Source organism: Mirounga leonina, unplaced genomic scaffold, assembly GCF_011800145.1.
Source record: "Mirounga leonina isolate KUSES-001 unplaced genomic scaffold, KU_Mleo_1.0 Mir_197, whole genome shotgun sequence".
Classification (NCBI taxonomy): domain Eukaryota; kingdom Metazoa; phylum Chordata; class Mammalia; order Carnivora; family Phocidae; genus Mirounga; species Mirounga leonina.
This window is the reverse complement of record NW_023270494.1, coordinates 10981146-11002256: the sequence shown is the minus strand read 5'-3', so window position 1 is coordinate 11002256 and position 21111 is coordinate 10981146. Positions and strand designations below refer to the sequence as shown.

General features: G+C 38.5%; 1 protein-coding gene across 4 annotated transcripts in view; it reads right to left on the bottom strand.

The window, feature by feature from the left end:
• Nucleotides 1–18714, bottom strand: part of ABCA9 (ATP binding cassette subfamily A member 9) — a 60160-nt gene extending 41446 nt beyond the window's left edge. Inside the window, exons 1-6 of one of the 4 annotated variants that reach the window (XR_004683079.1) lie at nucleotides 17480–18713; nucleotides 12111–12212; nucleotides 9943–10150; nucleotides 7755–7919; nucleotides 7050–7153; nucleotides 6234–6460 (exon numbers count right to left, since the gene is read on the bottom strand). Coding sequence is in view for 1 of the 4 variants with exons in the window: in XM_035026168.1 (XP_034882059.1) it covers nucleotides 6234–6460; nucleotides 7050–7153; nucleotides 7755–7919; nucleotides 9943–10150; nucleotides 12111–12206 (800 nt within the window). In the remaining 3 variants the exon portion in view is untranslated. Of the gene's footprint in view, nucleotides 1–6233; nucleotides 6461–7049; nucleotides 7154–7754; nucleotides 7920–9942; nucleotides 10151–12110; nucleotides 12213–17479 lie in introns of those variants that run through there. The other 3 variants (XM_035026168.1, XR_004683080.1, XR_004683081.1) reach the window with 3 other exon arrangements.
• Between the last annotated feature and the right edge of the window lie 2397 nt (nucleotides 18715–21111).

Below are 21111 nucleotides of genomic sequence, written 5' to 3'. Positions count from 1 at the left end.
CCTTCCTTCCTTCCTTCCTTCCTTCCTTCCTTCCTTCCTTCCTTCCTCCCATCCTTTCTGGCTGAGTAGTATCCCACTGTATATATATATATACACCACATCTTCCTTATCCATTCATCTGTCAATGGACATCTGGGCTTTTTCCATAGTTTGGCTATTGTGGACATTGCTGCTATAAACACTGGGGTGCAGGTGCCCCTTCGGATCACTACATTTGTATCTTTTTGTAAATACCCAGGAGTGCAATTACTAGGTCATAGGGTAGCTCTATTTTCAACTTTTTGAGGAACCTCCATACTGTTTTCCAGAATGGCTACACCAGCTTGCATTCCCACCAACAGTGTAGGAGGGTTCCCCTTTCTTCGCATCCCTGCCAACATCTGTTGTTTCCTGACTTATTAATTTTAGCCATTCTGACTGATGGGAGGTGGTATCTCATTGTGGTTTTGATTTGGATTTCCCTGATGCCGAGTGATGTTGAGCACTTTTTCATGTGTCTGTTGGCCATTTGGATGTCTTCTTTGCAGAAATGTCTGTTCATGTCTTCTGCCCATTTCTTGATTGGATTATTTATTCTTTGGGTGTTGAGTTTGATAAGTTCTTTATAGATTTTGGATACTAGCCCTTTATCTGATATGTCATTTGCAAATATCTTCTCCCATTCTGTCGGTTGTCTTTTGGTTTTGTTGACTGTTTCCTTTGCTGTGCAAAAGCTTTTTATCTTGATGAAGTCCAAATAGTTCATTTTTGCCCTTGCTTCCCTTGCCTTTGGAGACGTGTCTACCAAGAAGTCTGCTGTGGCCGAGGTCGAAGAGGTTGCTGCCTGTGTTCTCCTCTAGGATTTTGATGGATTCCTGTCTCACATTTAGGTTTTTCATCCATTTTGAGTCTATTTTTGTGTGTGGTGTAAGAAAATGTTCCAGTTTCATTATTCTGCATGTGGTTGTCCAATTTTCCCAACACCATTTGTTAAATAGACTGTCTTTTTTCCATCAGATATTCTTTCCTGCTTTGTCAAAGATTAGTTGACCATAGAGTTGAGGGTCCATTTCTGGGCTCTCTATTCTGTCCCATTGACATTCTATGTGTCTGTTTTTGTGCCAGTACCATATTGTCTTGATGATGACAGCTTTGTAGTCCGGAATTGTGATGCCACTGGCTTTGGTTTTCTTTTTCAACATTCCTCTGGCTATTTGGGGTCATTTCTGGTTCCATACAAATTTTAGGATTATTTGTTCCAGCTCTGTGAAAAAAGTTGTTGGTATTTTGATATGATTGCATTAAATGTATAGTTTGCTCTAGGTAGCATAGACATTTTAACAATATTTGTTCTTCCAATCCATGAACATGGAACATTTTTCCATTTCTATGTGTCTTCCTCAGTTTCTTTCATGAGTGTTCTATAGTTTTCTGAGTACAGATCCTTTGCCTCTTTGGTTAGGTTTATTCCTAGGTATCTTATGGTTTTTGGTGCAATTATAAATGGGATCGACTCCCTAATTTCTCTTTCTTCTGTCTCATTGTTAGTGTATAGAAATGCAACTGATTTCTGTGCATTGATTTCATATCCTGCCACTTTGCTGAATTCCTGTATGAGTTGTAGCAATTTTGGGGTGGAGTCTTTTGGGTTTTCCACATAGAGTATCATGTAATCTGCAAAGAGTGAGAGTTTGACTTCTTCTTTGCCAATTGGGTTGCCTTTTATTTCCTTTTATTGTCTGATTGCTGAGGCTAGGACTTCTAGTATTATGTTGAACAACAGTGGTGAGAGTGGACATCCCTGTCATGTTCTTGACCTTAGGGGAAAAGCTCTCAGTTTTTCCCCATTGATATTCACTGTGGGCTTTTTGTATATGGCCTTTTTTTTTTTTTTGTAAATTTTATTTATTTGACAGAGAGAGACACAGCGAGAGAGGGAACACAAGCAGGGGGAGTGGGAGAGGGAGAAGCAGGCTTCCCGCGGAGCAGGGAGCCCAATGTGGGGCTCAATCCCAGGACCCTGGGATCACGACCCGAGCCAAAGGCAGATGCCCAACGACTTTTATGATATTGAGGTATGTTCCCTGTTTTCCTACACTGTGAAGAGTTTTGATCAAGAAAGGATGCTGTACTTTGTCAAGTGCTTTTTCTGCATCTATCAAGAGGATCATATGGTTCTTGTCCTTTCTTTTACTAATGTAGTGTATCACACTGATTGATTTGCAGATGTTCAACCTGCCTTGCAGCCTAGGAATAAATCCCACTTGGTCATGGTGAATAATCCTTTTAATGTACTGTTGGATCCTATTGATTTGTATCTTGGTGAGAATTTCTGCATCCATGTTCATCAGGGATATTGGTCTATAATTCTCCTTTTTGGTGGGGTCTTTGTCTGGTTTTAGGATCAAGATAGTGCTGGCCTCATAGAGTTTGGAAGTTTTCCTTCCATTTCTATTTTTTGAAACAGCTTCAGAAGAATAGGTACTAATTCTTCTTTAAATGTTTTATAGAATTCCCCTGGGAAGTGATCCGGCCCTGGACTCTTGTTTGTTGGGAGATTTTTTATTATTGCTTCAATTTCCTTGCTGGTTATGGGTCTGTTCAGGTTTTCTATTTCTTCCTGGTTCAGTTTTGGTAGTTTATACATTTCTAGGAATGCATCCATTTCTTCCACATTGCCTAATTTGTTGGCATATAGTTGCTTGTAATATGTTCTTATAATTGTATTTCTTCAGTGTAGGTTATGATCTCTCTTCTTTCATTCATGATTTTATTTACTTGGGTCCTTTCTCTTTTCTTTTTGATAAGTCTGGCCAGGGGTTTATCAATCTTATTAATTCTTTGAAAGAACCAGCTCCTAGTTTTGTTGACCTGTTCTACTGTTCTTTTGGTTTTTATTTTATTGATTTCTGCTCTAATCTTTATTAATTCTCTTCTGCTGGGTTTAGGTTTTATTTGCTGTTCTTTCTCCAGCTCCTTTAGTTGTAAGGCTAGGTTGTGTATTTGAGATCTTTCTTGTTTCTTGAGAAAGCCTTGTATTACTATATACTTCCCTCTTAGGACTGCCTTTGATGCATCCCAAAGGTTTTGAACTGTTGTGTTTCATTTTCATTTGTTTCCATGAATTTTTAAAATTCTTCTTTAATTTCCTGGTTGACCCATTCATTCTTCAGTAGGATGCTCTTTAGCCTCCATGAATTTGAGTTCTTTCCAAATTTCCTTTTGTGATAGAGTTCCAGTTTCCAAACATTGTGGTCCAAAATTATGCAGGGAGTGATCCCAATCTTTTGGTACCAGTTGAGACCTGATTTGTGACCCAGTATGTGATCTATTCTGGAGAATGTTCCATGTGCACTCGAGAATGTGTATTCTGTTGCTTTGGAATGCTGGAATATGATGGAATGATGGAATGCTCTGAATATATCTGTGAAGTCCATTTGGTCCAGTGTGTCATTCAAAGCCATTGTTTCCTGGTTGATCTTCTGCTTAGATGATCTGTCCATTGCAGTGAGTGGAGTGTTAAAGTCCCCTACTATTTTTGTATTATTATTGATGTGTTTCTTTAATTTTGTTATTAATTGCTTTATATAATTGGCTGCCTCCATGTTAGGCGCATAAATATTTACAATTGTTAGATCATCTTGTTGGATAGACCCTTTAATTTTGATATAGTGTTCTTCCTCATCTCTTATTACAGTCTTTGGTTTAAAATCTAATTTGTCTGATATAAGGATTGCCACCCCAGCTTTCTTTTGATGTCCATTAGCATGATAAATGGTTTTCCACTTCCTCACTTTCAATCTGGAGGTGTCTTTGGCTCTAAAATGAGTCTCTTGCAGGCAGCATATTGATGGGTCTTGCTTTTTTATCCAATCTGATACCCTGTGTCTTTTGATAGGGGCATTTAGCCCATTTACATTCAGAGTAATTATTGAAAGATATTAATTTAGTGCCATTAAATTACCTGTAAAGTCACTGTTTCTGTATACTGTCTCTGTTCCTTTCTGGTCTATGTTACTTTTGGGCTCTCTCTTCACTTAAAGGATCCCTTTTAATATATCTTGCAGGACTGGTTTAGTGATCACAAATTCTTTTAGTTTCTGTTTGTTCTGGAAGCTTTTTATCTCTCCCATTTTGAATGCCATCCTAACTGAATAAAGTATTCTTGGTTGCATATTTTTCGCATTTAGCACCCTGAATATATGATGCCACTCCTTTCTGGCTTGCCAGGTCTCTGTGGATAGGTCTGCTGCCAGTGTAATGTTTCCACCCTTGTAGGTTAAGGACTTCTTGTCCTGAGCTGCTTTTAGGATTTTCTCTTTGTCTCTGAGATTTGCAAGTTTCACTATTATATGTTGGGGTGTTGACCTATTTTAATTGATTTTTGAGGGGGTTTCTCTGTGCCTCCTGGACTTGAATGCCTGTTTCCTTCCCCAGATTAGGGAAGTTCTCCACTATAATTTGCTCCAATATACCTTCTGCCCCCCCCCTTCTTCTGGGATCCCAGTTATTCTAATATTGTTTTGCTTTATGGTATCACTTATCTCTCGAATTCTCCCTTCATGATACAGTAGTTGTTTATCTCTCTTTTTCTCAGCTTCTTTATTCTCCATCATTTTGTCTTCTTTATCACTAATTCTCTCTTCTGACTCATTTATCCTAGCAGTTAGAGCCTCCATTTTTTATTGCATTTCATTAATAGCCTTTTTAATTTTGACTTGATTAGATTTTAGTTCTTTTATTTATTCAGAAAGGGATTCTCTAGTGTCTTCTATGCTTTTTTCAAGCCCAGCTAATATCTTTATAATCATTATTCTGAACTCTAGTTCCGACATTTTACTTATATCCAGACTGATTAGGTCTCTAGCCATCAGTACTGCCCCTTGTTCTTTTTGAGGTGAGTTTTTCTGTCTTGTCATTCTGTCTTGCAGAAAGTGGTCACTTTTCTATTTGTAGTTTTGAAGCAATTCTTTTCTTAGATCTCTAGTTGAGTTCACAGGTGTTCAGAATGGTTTGATAGCTATTTAGCTGAATTCCTAGGACCAGATGAAACTAAGGTCTCCTACTCCTCTGCCATCTTGTCCTCCCCTAATGTCCTTTTAAAGACTACATGGCATATGTCCAGAGCTATTCTGTAGATTCTACAAATCTTGTTTACACTGAGAATAACATCAGTATATAAAGAAACCAAATGCAAACCATGACTTTTTCAGTCCAGAATTCATGCTTTTACTATTCTATATCTCAAATACATCCCTTGGCTAAACCCATTAAATTTTTTTTTGTTGTTAGTTGGAGATTCACTCCTTGTTTTTTTTTGTTGTTGTTGTTTTTAAGATTTTATTTATTTGACAGAGAGAGAGAGAGAGAGCACAAGCAGGGGGAGCAGGAGAGGGAGAAGCAGCTTCCTGGGTGAGTAGGGAGCCCAATGCAGGGACCCTGAGACACTGAGATCATGACCTGAGCCAAAGGCAGACATTTAACTGACTGAGGCACCCAGGCATCCCTCACTCCTTGGTTTCTTAACTTATAACTACTGTCCTCTCAGACTCTGACCCTTCCCAAGTTTCTATCAACTGTCATCTAATATTGAGTGTTTAATTTTTGTTATGCTCAATGCAAAGCACTTTAAATACATTCCCTTCTTTAATCGTCATGGCCAATGAGAGACAGATGCCATTACCAATGTTTCACAGAAAAAGAAACTGAGTTTTAAGAAATTAAGTAGCTTGTTTGGGATGGTAATGGACAGATGGAGAAGACCCATAGCTTCCTGCCTCCCAGGCCTGTGTTCTAACCACTCTGTTAGTCCTCCACTAAGGAAGCTCTGTGCTGAAAGGGCATAATGGGCTTTTTTTCCATCAGTGTCATCAGAGTGATGAATCATTCAGTGTGAGGGCGGTATCAACCACCCGATCTCACAAAATATCTGAAATGTATATTTCATCAAACATTAGAAACCTCAAGTTCTTACATATTTGGGTGCACTCGTGTCTTGCAACTACTGACTGAGAGTCATTTTTATTGCTTACTGACTTGGGTATCAGCAGACATCTATAGGATCAGGCTTTCTTTAAAGAAGTATGAAAAGTTTTATTTACCATGCTTACTTGAATCTATTCCATTCCTTTATAATGCTCTGCTTTAGGAAAGAATCAAGTTTAAATATGATACTTCATAGGCTTAGGGAGTCCAACCAGCTAGCTTGTTGTGTTTATCTATGTTGCATGATAGGCTGTGGCCATGTAACTTACCAGAATGCTGATTCTCGAAGGCCCATCATCATCATCAATGACTTAATGTATTGTCTTTCTTGGGTAACATTAACTGATACATAGTAAATGAATGTGGAAAAAGAAATAATGCAGAGGAATATGAAAAAATCAGTCACAACTCCTGCTTGGGCAACAAAAGGTAATATCTTCATATTTATACCAGTAATTGACATCAGCTCTTCCATCACTGAATGATTTGTTGTGATCTAAGGGAAAGTATCAATGAACACATTGTTATCATCACACCAATTATAACCTCGTGTGTTTTCTCTGTTATAAGAAATTATGTGCATTCCACATTTAAATATATATGTTCATCATAATCTGGCTCCTTGTGTTCCTGAAACACTCCAAGTTCTGTCCTGACTCCTTAGAACATTCCTATTTACCATCTTCACTAGACAAAATTTTACTCATGCTGGAAGGCACAACTGAAATGTTGCTTCAGTTACTCATCTTCCCTGATATTTCTCATCAGAGTGTCTTCTGCTTCATTGTTTGCCTTGCACAGCATGTATAATTTCATGATAGAACCTCAACTTTTATTGTGACTTCATGTCCACATTTCTGTCCCCTCATTATCCAGGATCCCCGGAGAAAAGTACCTGTGTTCTACTTATTTCTTGACCCTCAGTGCTTAATGTAATGGCTCACATACAGCAGTTGCTCAGTGGATTGTGCCAAATAAATTAAGTGACTCAATTAATTAAATGCTAAGGTAGGGCAATCCATTGTAGCACCATGCATCAAAATGTTATTTACAATGCAATTAGTTTTCTTTAACTTAATACTCACTTCTATGATAGCAGCGTTAATGGCAGCTTGAAAAGCTACAAAGCCTTTCTCCCAGAACACTGAACCTTCACATGTGATTTTTTCATCCATCACTTGACAATGAGCTTTCATAAAAGAAGAACATAACCATTTATGATGGGATGGGATGATCTTGGTATAGGGAAAATCAAAACTTCAAACGTTCCAAAATGCAGTACAAGTCCACAATAATACAGTGTATGGTAGGACTTCTCCGGTGAGGCTTGAAGAGCACACCCCAGAAGAATACACCAGAATTGCTTTATTAATGTTGTTAAGACCAGTTATTAATAATTTTTATTCAATCTATTATTCTCTCAGTTAGCCGAGAATGTTTTTTTGAGCTTTGTTCTTCTGCTGCTTTTGCCAAGAAAGCACTACATTTTTTTAAACATTTGGGAATCAATGAGCAAGAATCTTTCCTTCAGGTTATATTTAGGAGAAGCATAGGAATAATAGCAAATACAATTTCTTGTTGTTGTTGTTTCTTTTTTTTTTAAGATTTTATTTATAAAACAATACACTTAAGAACACAGACTTTCTTTAAATAAGAATGAATCTCATTTATGTTCAGGAATTAAGAGTACACCCAGCGTATGTTTGTGTGGACTTCAGGGAATCACATGTGCCCTCTAGTGGCTAATGACATAATAGCCAAAAAAAACCCCCTTCTAGTAGGAAAGTTACCTGAATGGTCTCTGTGTTCCTTCATCTTGGGGATTCTCCCTCCCCAGAAAAACTTCAAATGATATGAGAAGGTATCATTAAAGATGACTTTCACTGCATCTATAGAGTAGTTTAAATCCAAATCGTCCATACTTTTCTCATCCGGCCACCCCACGATTGTTCTTCCTGCCACGTGAAAGAAAGTAGCTAATAAGTAAGAAGAAAGTAGCTAATAAGTAAGATTTCTATGTGGTACAATGACGGCAGGCCATATTCAATTATGTTAAAGTTCTTTATTCACTAAAGGCAGGGCTGGTCCTAAATAAGAGACTCATACTATGGGGGAGTGTCTAAAATTCTAGATAAAATCAGAGTTAATGTGGCAATCACTTTTATCACAAACAGATTATGCCTTTCCAAATAAGCTTTTAAACCAATGATTTAAAGCATTGAATTTGGAATAATAGCAATACCACCATTATACCAGCAATACCCCTAGCAATACACAGACCTATCCAAATTTGAACTATATCCTACAATTATAATATGTACTTTCATGTGATAATGGTGTCAGTGTGGCCAAACCTCCGAAGACAGCATAAAATTGTTAAATTTGGAGAATCTTTTCTCAAGATATCCAAAAAATATCATGTCAATTAATGACTGTTACTGACCAAACCCGGGCCACTGAAACCATGTAATTCCCTGCAGCCTGGATTCTGATGGATGCACGCTTCTAGTGCAATTTGACATGTTCCTAATCCCTGCATTTCCTGCAATCTGGCAGTGGCATCCAGAGGCTTAATCAGACTCTGGCTAATCCCTTCGGCAAGACTATATGTGGTGGTGTTTTCTTTCATCAGAGTGTCAGGATTTCTGATGATCTGGTGTTTGGAGATATTATTAGCAGCCATGGACACTTAGTGCCTAGATCCATTAACTCAATGGGAGTTTCAAAATGGTGATATTATATTGCCATCATTTGTTTTTTTATTTATTAGTAGAAAACATTTATAAAACAGTACTTTCCAGCATCTGTTTGATTATCCAATAGTACAGTTCATACAGGATAAATACTGGGTATCTTCCCTTTATATACAAATTTTCATAAGAAGAACGATTTTGTACCATCTTCCAAAAGCAATTTTTTTCTTTTAATACATTATGAAAGCCTGGATTTTATGTATGCGTTAGATGAGTTTCATATCATTACACTTACTATTCTTGTTGAAGCTCAAAGTATGCCAACTTAGACCAGTGGGAGTCTCCTCAAGGTGACTGCTGAGTCCCTTTGACAGAACCTATTCATTATCACTGGTTTCCTAGCTATCGGGAATGACAACATATTTTTAAAAGATTATTTATTTGAGAGAGAGAGCGTGCAAGCATGGGGGGAGGGGCAGAGGAAGAGGGAGAGAGAGTCAAGCAGACTCTGCACTGAGCACGGAGCCTGATGCGGGGCTTGATCCCACAGCCCTGAGATTACTACCTGAGCCAAAACCAAGAGTCGGACGCTCAACCAACTGTGCCAACCAGGTGCCCTGACAATATTCTTTACCCTGTCAATTTCCTGTCCCAGACCTCTACATCTCCTTTCCTCCAGGACTGAGACTCCTGGGTTTCCAAGACACAGGGGTGAGAGAAAAAAACTATTCCATAATTACTTATTTGGTATATCCCACTTTACATATGTAACAGCTTTGGAATAACAGTCCAACACTACCCTACCAGTACAGTAGCCGAAAATGGTTTCAGTTGCTTGCAGATTGGCCTACTCTTCTTTGCAGTGGGTACTGGCTTCCTCTAAAGGGGTTCTTCTCAGGGCCATCAGATACCCCACTGCTCCCCTTCACTCTCCCAACACCCCAGAGAGAGATGCCATGTAGACTTGGTGGCTGTTGGTGCTTTTTCCCCACCCACTTATATTGTGGGATTTGGGGAAACACCTTACCACCTAGTTTTGTTGGTAATTATTGCCCATGATTTCTTGACTTAACTGTCTAATTTCTCTCTCAATTTTTTATATATTTGAAGAGATTTAAAAACCATACTGTCAGCACTGTGCAATATTTCCAGAATCTTCTCACTAGCATACATTTGAATAATGTTTCATTTTGATACGGACTATAATGAAGATAATAGGAAATCCTAAAATAAATTTGTATGTTTTGCATATCAGGAAAACACCCAGAACTGCCAGAGAACATACCTTTCATGAATGGGGCTGAAGCCACTTTGTTCATGATCTCCTGGGTTGTTTTGGATTCAGGTGCAAATGCAATCACATAATTAGAATCATTAAAATTATCTACACGTCCCAGATTCATAGCAGGCAATTGAGGGAAGTCATTAACTTGATGTAAATTGGAGGAAAGTCGGTATGCAAACAATACTAGAAGAAATGAGAAAAACCATTCCTACACAGCAATGAGAGAAAAATGAAGCAGATCAATAGCTGCTCATCCACAGATAAATCATCCACAAACAACCTCAAACATGTAGTTTTTTTATGTAGCATGGACCATTTTTTCCTCTCTCCCAGTTTCCCAGTGTTTCCATTTTCTTTTGTCTTTTGATTAGCATATTTTGAAATATATGCATCATCCATTAAGAGAGAGTTGTGGCATTGATTCCAATTATGACTGAGAGTCTAAGTTTTTTTTTTTTTTTTTAAAGATTTTATTTATTTATTTGAGACAGAGAGAATGAGAGAGAGAGCACATGAGAGGGGGGAGGGTCAGAGGCAGAAGCAGGCTCCCTGCCGAGCAGGGAGCCCGATGCGGGACTCGATCCAGGGACTCCAGGATCATGACCTGAGCCGAAGGCAGTCGCTCAACCAACTGAGCCACCCAGGCGCCCCTGAGAGTCTAAGTTTATCGTACTTTAATGTGAGTGTTAGAGGCTAGATTGCTTCAGGAATGGCCCAGTGGTTTACAGTCATGCTTGCACCTGAGTGTTGATGAGAGAGAAATGTTAGGTGTCATGAAATTGGTTTCCAGCTCTCATCAACAGGAGCAAGGTCCTATTTTTATCTGCTGCTGCTGTATATGAGGAAGAAGATCATCCCAAAATACTGCTCATAAAAAGAATTTTAAAAAATCTTTGTCATTGTGACAACATTCCGAAATTGGAAATGCAACAGAATGCATTTGAAATCTGGTATTAAGAAGAGACCCTATTACACACTTTCGATTCTAAACACCGGGTCTTTAAAAGAGGTACATATCTTATTTACCATCTGATCTTGTTTTAGTATGTGTGTTGCTCTATATCGAGATAGATCAATCGACAGATGTGATGCTTATATTAAAAACAGTTAAAAGGTTGCAAGTAACACGTCTATGTAGGGTAGAATCCAACTTTTATATTTATACTTATATAATCTCTACTCCATGCTGGGATTTTTCTATGCTTTATTTACTGTCAATCCAAGAATTCAATACATATTTGTTGAAACAACACAGACACACACACACAGTGTTCATAAAATGAAATATTAATATACTAACCCTTGAACGATGGGTATTTTATATGTGATTTTAACTTTTTTAACGTATTTTTCTCAATTTACTTAATTTTCTACACAAAGTACATCTGCTCATTCTTATCAGGAGAAACTAAGTATTGTCTTAATAGAAGCAAAAATTCAAAATGCCATTTTCTTTTTCTGTTTATATACCCATTATTTTTTTCAAATTGACATTGTATCCTTAGTACAAGTGTGCAGAAGTGCTACAATTTGTCTTTTGAAGTTTTTTTTTTAATTTTTGATTACTTGCTGGATTAATTCTGGGTTAAATTTGCTTCTTTCTTTGACTTTGACCCTGAACTTTTGTATCTATTCCTTCCTGAGTTTCTTTATATAAAAAAAAAAAGATTTTATTTATTTATTTGACAGAGAGAGACACAGTGAGAGAGAGAACACAAGCAGGGTGAGTAGGGGAGGGAGAAGCAGGCTCCCCCCTGAGCAGGGAGCCCGATGCGGGGCTCGATCCCAGAACCCCGGGATCATGACCTGAGCCAAAGGTAGACGCTTAACGGCTGAGCCACCCAGGTGCCCCCCTTCATGAGTTTCAAATGAGTTCAGATTTTAAGAATTACTATCTCTGCAATAAAAAGCATGGCTTTATTTTTCAGAGAGCTTCTGAATATCAATTATTTAAAGAATGCCTCTAGTCAGACATAAAATAATAATATATTTAAAGGACTTTCATTTAAGTTGTAGCAAAGTCCAGAATTTGGAAAATTTTCCAGGCTGTTAGTTAACAATAGAACATATATATGAAACATTAAATAATGAAGATAAACTGTTTGCAGTGTCCCCCAAAAAACATTTTCCTCTTCTAAATATGAGAAGACATAGGCTCTGAGCCATACCAACAAGGTCTCTCTCTTCATCCTCCATTTCTTCAGAAAGTTCTTGCAGAGGAGAGCCCACGTTTGCTGACCCACACTTACGTGCCTCTTGCTCATTCTGACCTGTTTATTTTAAAATAAAGAAGGAAGTAAATGTGAAGGTCTGAAATAGGAAACATTGTGCAATCAAACCAAAAAGAAACATTGTAACAGCTATTTCCAATTGCACGTGTAGGAAAAGGAGCCAGAGGCTAAAAACATATGAAGGGAAGTTCAAGTTAACTAACAAAATCAATTAGTTTAATCCTCATAATAAACCTTTGGAATAGATCCTATTATTCTCCCCATTTAAAAGATGAGAGATATGAGACACACAGAGGCTGAGTGACTTGCCAAACACAGCTAATGGTGGCAGAATCAGAGCTTTAACTTAGATGACCAAGTTCTAGAGACCTCACTCTTAACCACTGTGACAATGCTGTTTTCAAAATTTGTCTAAGGATTGCGCAGATCAATCCTCCACTTTGTGCAAGATCAGAGATTCTACCAACATCCAGACAGGGGGTGAGGAGCTCAAGGAGGGATGCACTCAGACTACTTAGCCATGGGCTTTGGTCTGTCCAGTCATTATCAGGAGCCCCCAAATGCTGGAACATAAGGAAAGATTGATTACTCTCAAGAGGCAGAGAAAATATATGATCTTTCAAAAGAAACTTTATTACGATAAACAGAAGAAAAGTTTTCAAGTCTTCCATTTAATGACTATAATAAAATTCAAGAAGAAAGGTAAGAAGAAATGAAAAGCAAATTACATACTTAAAAGTCCCATTGAAGTCAGTAAAGAACATAAGATCTATGATATGGAGAAAAATTTCATAATCTTGCCAAATTTTCAAAGAAAATCAAAACTCATTTAAAAATGATGAGAGAAATAAAAAATACATGAAGTAGAAAGAAAAAAAGTAGGATCAAAAGGAAAGTATTTGGTAAAGAGATACCCCAAAAGAAGAAAAAACAGTTGGGAGAAAAATATACTGAAGAAAGTATATTGTAAAAAGCCCAATGGAAATTAATTTTTCAAGGTAGTTGGAAGACATGTATATTTCCCCAAAAGGCTCTCCAAGTACCAAATACAATGGCAAAAAAGAATGGTATGTTTAAAATTAAAGGATAGAGGGAAAAGTTAGAATTAAGTTGTCAGGGTAGAGGTGGGGTCGTTCAGAAAGGAAAGAGAAAACAGTTTATAATGGAACAAAAATCAGCCTGATACCTTCAAAGTGGAAGTGAAAAAGTGATTTGTCCATTTTCCTTTGAAAAATCTACCCAAAGGGACAAATACAAAGAACACTGAAGAAATATCTATTTGCAATAAAACTAGAATATAATTTAACCCCAAACCACAGATACTCCCCCACGAAATGTCAGTTAAATTATTAAATTTTGCCTCAAGTTAAGGAATATACACAAAAAAGTTTGACTCTCCTGACCAAAATGTGCATATTAATCAAAGACTGAGAAAATTAACTGAATCTAAAATTATGAAGAAATCCCTGAAAACCACATAATATTCTCTCACTTGAAAGGACCTGCAGGGCTAATGGTCATGGCAGAAGCTTGGCATCTAGTTCCACCTCATGGAATATCAGGGAGGTGATGAGAATGTGCATGAAACAATATCGTTGTTTTGTTCAAGTCCACAGATGAGATATAGAAGAATGTGGAGTATCTTTACACCAATGGTAAGAAACAACAGTAATCCAGACAAAATTAAAACCATATTTCCCATAGCATGAACAAAAAGCAATAGATGCAAGGAGACCTGATGAACTGAATTCTCAAGAAACACAAACCCATGATGGGTGCAAAGAGAGCACCCTTGTAGCTTCCATATCTGGGGCAAGCACCTCTTCTGGGTGTGGGCAGAGAGACAAAGTGCATCCACTGGAAAGGGTATTTGCAAAGATGAGGAGGGAAAAAAACAAACCTTAGGTGATGTATGGGTGGGATCAAGAAGTAGAATCGAAAAGAATCTAAAATGCCAAGAATAAAAAACAGCCTACCCAATTTTTTCTTCACCCTACAGTCATGTTTGATTTTCTCACAAAAACTGAAAGAGGTGAAAAATGTCCTAAAAAATAGAAAGAACCTTTGAAGTTCTGTGCCTTCTCAAGCTATTTAGATTCTGAGATCTTGCCAGAGTTGGACCCAGTGGTGTGAAGGTGCTCTTTGTTGGAAAAGTATGAGCAGAAAAATATAGTTATTGTGATAAGGTCTGTTGGGTAAAGAGGTATGTGTGGTGTCATTACAGACAAATTTGATTCTTGCAAATCGCAGGCCCCATTTTATTGCCAGTAGAAAAGAGCACCTAAAATAATTTTCAGATTCATGATGTCTGTTACTCCTGCATGCATATGAGTGGATAGGTGGGAGGTAGAAATAGGGAGAAAGGGAACGAACTCATGATTCAGGTAAATTTGCATTTGGAGTTCCTTGAACTGGAACCTCATTCTAATAGTATATTATTGGAGGCAATTTAGGCCTGATTTTCAGGTACCATGTTGCTCTGCTGTTCTCAGTGGAACAGTCATCCATTGCCTCCTACTTATGGGCTCAACCTTGGCCTTGGGGGTAATCCATGTTAGGGCTTAAGCTCACAGGGAGAGAGTGCTAGCCTTTAGGCTTACACACAGGTCTACCAGTCAGCCATACTGTCAGTTTCCAATAAGTAGGCCCTGTCATCAGCAACTCTTTATAGAATTGTTTGCAAAGGACATTATATAGAGAGAACCTATATAACAACAACAATTCAGGACTTAGCTGTCTAACAGCCATCAGATGGTCTCTTTCAAACCTAGTGAAGGCAGCAGATTCCAGATATAACCTTCAGTCTGGTAGTGGTAGCATGATGTAATTATTTATATGGTCATCTTAGTGCAGTCCAAGAATTACTAGTGTATCTCCCAGAATGAGTTTCATAATTGAATTGCAAGAAGTCTATCTCATGGGGCGCCTGGGTGGCTCAGTTGTGAAGTGTCTGCCTTCAGCTCAGGTCATGATCTCAAGGTCCTGGGATCAAGCCCCACATCGGGCTCCCTGCTCCGCGGGAAGCCTGCTTCTCCCTCTCCCACTCCCCCTGCTTGTGTTCCCTCTCTTGCTGTGTTTCTCTCTGTCAAATAAATAAAATATTAAAAAAAAAAAAAAAGAAGTCTATCTCATTATTTTCCCATCAGGAAGAAAAACAAAATTACTCTGAGACTTGTAAAACATAAATGCCCGTGAATTATCTTAGTTGATAAGGAAAACATAAGGTGTAATCTTAATGAACAGAAGCCAACATTGTAGGAGGGGAATTGGTCCAGGAAATGTTCCGAGCGTAATGGCTTAAGCTTTGGCACAAAGCTTGGAGGACAAGTCAATAAGACCTGGGTTTTGGGGGTCATTGTGTCTACCTTTGGTGCCATTTTGAAGAGGGTTGCAAACTATAGAATTGCTATTGTCTCTTCCATCATATTACTAATAAGGTTGTTTCTGGCTACTAGATACATGACCTAATGCTGATCTTATCCATGGGGCGAGAGCAAAGCCACGAATATGCTGGTCCCTACTGGTATTCAGGAGGCAGCTCAAATGGGAAGGTCACCAACTCAAGGCAGAGATAAAACCTAATCATTGTGTCTTGCAGGGAATATTGTGCATCTGCCATTTCAGTCTGAAAAGCAAGGAATAATTGAAGAGGAATAAGGCAGACAGAAGAATGGTCCCGTTCTAAGCCTGGAACTTGTGAATATATTATATTACATGACGAAGGAGAATTAAGGGAACAGATGGGAGTAAGTTTGCTACCCAACCGACTCTAAGTCAGGGAGATAATCCTGGGTTATCTAGGGGGACCCAATGTAATCACAAGAGTCCTGAAAAGTGGAAAAGAGAAGTAAAAAAGGCAGTCAGTGCAAGGTGCTGTTAAAAGGGTCAACCCGTTGCTGGCTTTGAAGATGGAGGAAGGTGGGCATAAGCTGAGGAAGGTGGGCAGCCTCTGGAAATGCTAGAAGGCAAGAAAACAGAATTCTCCCTCGCATCCTCCAGAAATGAATCCAAGGTGCCCTGCCGGCACCTTGATTTTCGTCCAGTGAGACTCACATCACACTTCTCACCTCCCAAACTGTAAGATGATAAATCTGTTTTGTTTTCAGCCATGAAGTTCACAGTCATCTGTTACAGCTGCAACAGAAAATTAACACAAGGAGCACAAAAGAAAGCGTGAAGACTGAGAATAAGACAAGGACGAGAGCTTTAGGATGTACAGAGTTGCCTTTATGAGGTACCCACTTGTGGAACAAAAATTGTCCAGAACTGAACAAAGGGATTCAGAAGCTATGCGGCTGAGCTCCTGACCATAGTGCCATCTGAGCAGGCTGTGATGGCCTGGAGACCCCACCTCAAACAAAACCACGACATTACCAATTAAGAAATCAGTGCCCTGCTAAAACATGGTATCTGAGAGAGTTAAATATGTCGCCTACGTGCCTACTCTCCTTTCTTTCTGTGGAGGAATGCATGTGCTAGAAAGTATTATTGATGACTACAGAAGAATTAACATGATCTGTCACGACTGTGGTTATTTATTTCTGTTAAGACTGATTTTTTTTTCCCCCACTACACATCCTGATGTAAATGTCAGGGAGAAAAATTACTATTCACCAGAGGAGCACAAAACATCTAACTAGCTTACATTGCTCTGAATAGGAAGTCGTGTGATCTAGAAATAAAAATGTGGCTATAAAAAGCCAGTCACTCCCCGCCAGATAGAATTCCTTGTATTCAGAAAATAAACACATTGCACAACAAATTAGATCAAGATTCCTATAAATGTAATATGATAAATAAGGTCAATAAAAATATTGCCCTAAGTTTTCTTGATGAAAATGTTCTCAAGCCAGTTAAAACAATACAAAACTCAGAAAATCATGTGTCTCCCACTCACCCTCCCCCAGTGCTTACAAATCCTCTAGCAGTAAAAGTGAAAACAAACAAAAAAGAATAACTAATTCTATTCACTTGGGAAACAGCCCATCATACTTGCAAAGAGGCAACATAAAGTTATATTCTTTTCAATTCACCCAATACCCTTTTAGATAATATATGCTATTTGTCCAAACATACTTTAGTCCTGGGGTGAAAATGAAAAACAAAAACAAAAACAGAAACCCACTTAGTTCTCCAACTGGTTTTTTAGCCATACAATATAAAATACTCAGATGATTTGGAAAATCAAAACAACTAATAATTTACTGCATTTACTAGTTCCCATCCAAATGTTTGGCATTCCCTATTTGAAGTCATAAGTTATAGTTTTATATACAAAACAACCACAATTTTAGAGATCAACTTACTCTCAGGAAAGCTGGAGCAAGAATCTAGAAACAGTTCATCCACAGGTCTCTGCATGTCCTGGAGAAGAATTCACATTCCTTTTGGGTCACTACTACATCATGCTTTTAATTTCATGTTTATTGTGAATAGTTCCGTTTTAGAATGATTTCCGAAAAGGATTATGGTCTTAATTCAGCCAGGCTGCCAAAAACTCTCGGCTCATACCACATGGTGACTTCTTTGCTGTTTTCCATTTCTTTGTCTCCCTGCCAGCAACTCAGCAGGGAGTTTGTAGTTGCAGATGGCTGGCTGGACATATCAAAACATTAGGAGCTATCAAACTAAAGACAATCTAGTCTTTCTCAATTAGCTTTTTCATACAAGTCCCTAATGGGAGAGTTGGCCCCCGGGACAGTCTTTTTAAGGAAACATAAGTAAAGAGACAGTTCAGAGAAAAGCAGGGCGGAGAGAGGTAGAAAAAGAAAATATTTCTCAAAAAATGATAGCTATAAATATAAATCAGGTCAGAAAGTAACTCAAAACCCTCCAATTGAGTTCTTAAAAACTAGGTATAGAAATATGGCACTGAAGCCATGTAATTTTTTCAGGGTAAAACCATGAACTCCGACTTTTTATCTGCATTTCAGTTGCATTGCATCCGAGCTAACTGCAGCATTTCTCTTGGAGTGCAAAGCAGGAGAATCCTTTGAGCAACATCATGTAAAGGCACCTGCATTCCCAAGATCTACCGGCTTGTTCTTTCTGTAGCAAATCCCAGCAAACAAACCACTTTCTCTATAACCAACTGCTGTCTTTAAGTCTGTCCAGTTTTCCATATTTTTCAAGACACATTTTTTAAGAGGTAAGAGCTACCATTCTATCTTCTTTGAGCATTTCGTTTAAGTTGAAGACAAGGCAATTCTAAAACTTCTTGTAATTCATGGAGCTTGTTTTTGGCTGAAGAAGAAAAGTGAGAAAGGACCACTCTCTTTCTGCTCGCTGTCAGTAAGTCCGCTCCGTGCTTCTGCACTGTGATTTGCTTTCTGAATACACAACTGAAGGAGAAACTATGTGCTGTGCGTGCAATTCTTAAACCGAACGGACTCATCTGTGTCCCATTGTCTATGATAATCACATGAACTCTTCCTCACCTACTTCCCATCCCTCACGTTTATTCAATCATGTGTGCTCTTTTGCTAATTGTGAGTTCAGAAATTGCTCAGCAAGCAAAACAGAGGCAGATCAAATGCATTAATGCCCGAGACCGTCAGACTTAAAAAAACAAAAACAGGGCGCCTGGGTGGCTCAGATGGTTAAGCGTCTGCCTTCGCCTCAGGTCATGATCTCAGGGTCCTGGGATCGAGTCCCGCATCAGGCTCCCTGCTCCTTGGGAGCCTGCTTCTCCCTCTGCCTTTCTCTCTCTGTCTCTAATGAATAAATAAATAAAATCTTAAACAAAACAAAACAAAACAAAAAACTTCTGAGTGTTTCTGCATATCTGCTGTCTTCTGCAGAAGATACAAAATTATCACATTTAATAACATCGCCAGTATTTTGTAAACAGAGACTGTAATTGAGGAAATGCTTTTCAGTAACTTTTTTCCTAGAAGAATTTTGAATCAAGGATGGAGCTTACACCTTCTGGCGCTACTTGGCTTTTGGACCCTATTTTCTCTCTTTTTTATCACTGAAGTAGAGTTGACACACAATGTTGCATCAGATTCAGGTGTACAATCTGCTGATTCAACAAGTCTATGTGTTAGGCTATGCTCACTATAAGGGTAGCTACCATCTGTCCATACAATGCTATTACAATCCCACTGACTATTTTTCCCTAAGCTGTGCCTTTCATCCGCACAACTTATTCATTCCATAACTGGAAGCCTGTCCCTCCCACTCCCCTTTAGACACCATTCTTTTCCTTCAAAACATCGGCTTCTTCCTTCTCATGTGCCACGTTGTAATCTCTGTACCACTGTAATAGAGCGACGGCACTCTCATTAATCTTCTTTTCAACATTTCTTCGATGAAGCCATATGTCTTCACTCTTCTAAATAAGCTTTAGAATCTGCTTGCCGATTAAAAAAAAATCATCCTGTTGGGATTTTAAAAATGGAATAGCACTGATTTTATGCAGAGGATAATTACTAAGCAACCAGATAATGCACTTATGATGTGCAGGGCATGCTTAAATATTAGCACATTTAATCCACATAATAATCTGATTGGGTAGGCGCTATTATAATCACCCCCACTTTACAGATGAGAAAAATGAAGCCCGGAGAGTTTGCCCAAATTCACACAGCTGGTGAGTAGCAGATCTTGGGTAAAATACTCAGACCCTCTCCAGTCTGTGGCTTAAGTAACAAATGCTATGAGTCTCATTTGTGTGTGTCTCTGTTCACTCAGTGATTCTCGCTTTAGGTACACACATTTTACAAATTTGCCTTGCCTTTGTCTTCATATATTCTGCAACAATGTTCTCCAGGGCCGGAAGCCTTATAGATTTCATGTGGTGTGAAACAGTCCTTTGAATTCTTTCCCGGCTGCTTGTACAGGGTACTTAGCTCTGTAGACCCTCAATGTTGTCTGCAAAAGCAGAAAGACATCCGATTTGCAAAGAAAGAAGAGCGGAGCCACCCAGCAGCAAGAGAGAGAGAGAGAGAGACTGAGAACATCTGCTGTTTCCCAAGAACTTTGCTGTTCTTGCTTTTTGTCCTTCCTCAGACCCAGCTGTGTGGCTACAGTTGGGTTTTGGCAAATGCTCTCCCAAAATTTGTTTTTCTTTAAATATAAGAAACAAATTCTACTTGGTCCTGTTTTGTGCTTTCTCGCTGTCTTCTTGCATTGAAACATCCTTTATATGATATATTCCTGCCTTCGATTTTTATTTGCATTTGCATTTCTCAGATATATTTTTACCTACCTCTGTCATCTGCCTACAGGATGTCTCTTGAAGAAATATAACTTCATTTTTCTTTTCATCTAGTCTATAAATCTTCTCCTTTCTGTGAGAGATCTAAGTCACTGGAATAACCAACTCATTTTGTCTGGTCATCTCATTATACAGTATCCAAATTAAGCTTTCCTGTGGTTTCCCCATTTTTCCATTTCTACACTGATCATGTTTTTTTCTCTGTTCCTTATTTAGATTCCCCTTGTCCTTTTCTCCTCTCCTGTGGAAAGCCCATGGGTGAGAACTTTCTAGTCTTTCATTTTACTAGTGATCACCCTCACATGTTGACAAACATACTTGAACCTGCCTTACTCTGGCAAGGGAAAAAAATCAGCCTAAGTCTCTTTCCCCTATGACCTGCTTATTTCCGAGTCCATATCCCATCCTATATGGGACAAGTCTGCCAGCATATTTGGCCTCGAAGCCTGAGCTCTACTCCTTACTAGTGATGCAATGCTGGGCAAGTGACTCACCTGGGAGCCTCAGTTTCCTCACCTGTAAGATACCGAGGATACAGTACTATGCAACAGGGTCTTTTAGGATTTGAAAATTTAGAATTTGGGGGTAGGATTAAAGGAAACAGCACACGTAAAGTATTTAGCATGGTACTGTGGTAGCGATTACACTCTCCGCAGCCTTGGCAAAACTGAAAATTATAGGTTTTTTTTAATTAAAGTATAATTAACATTCAGTATA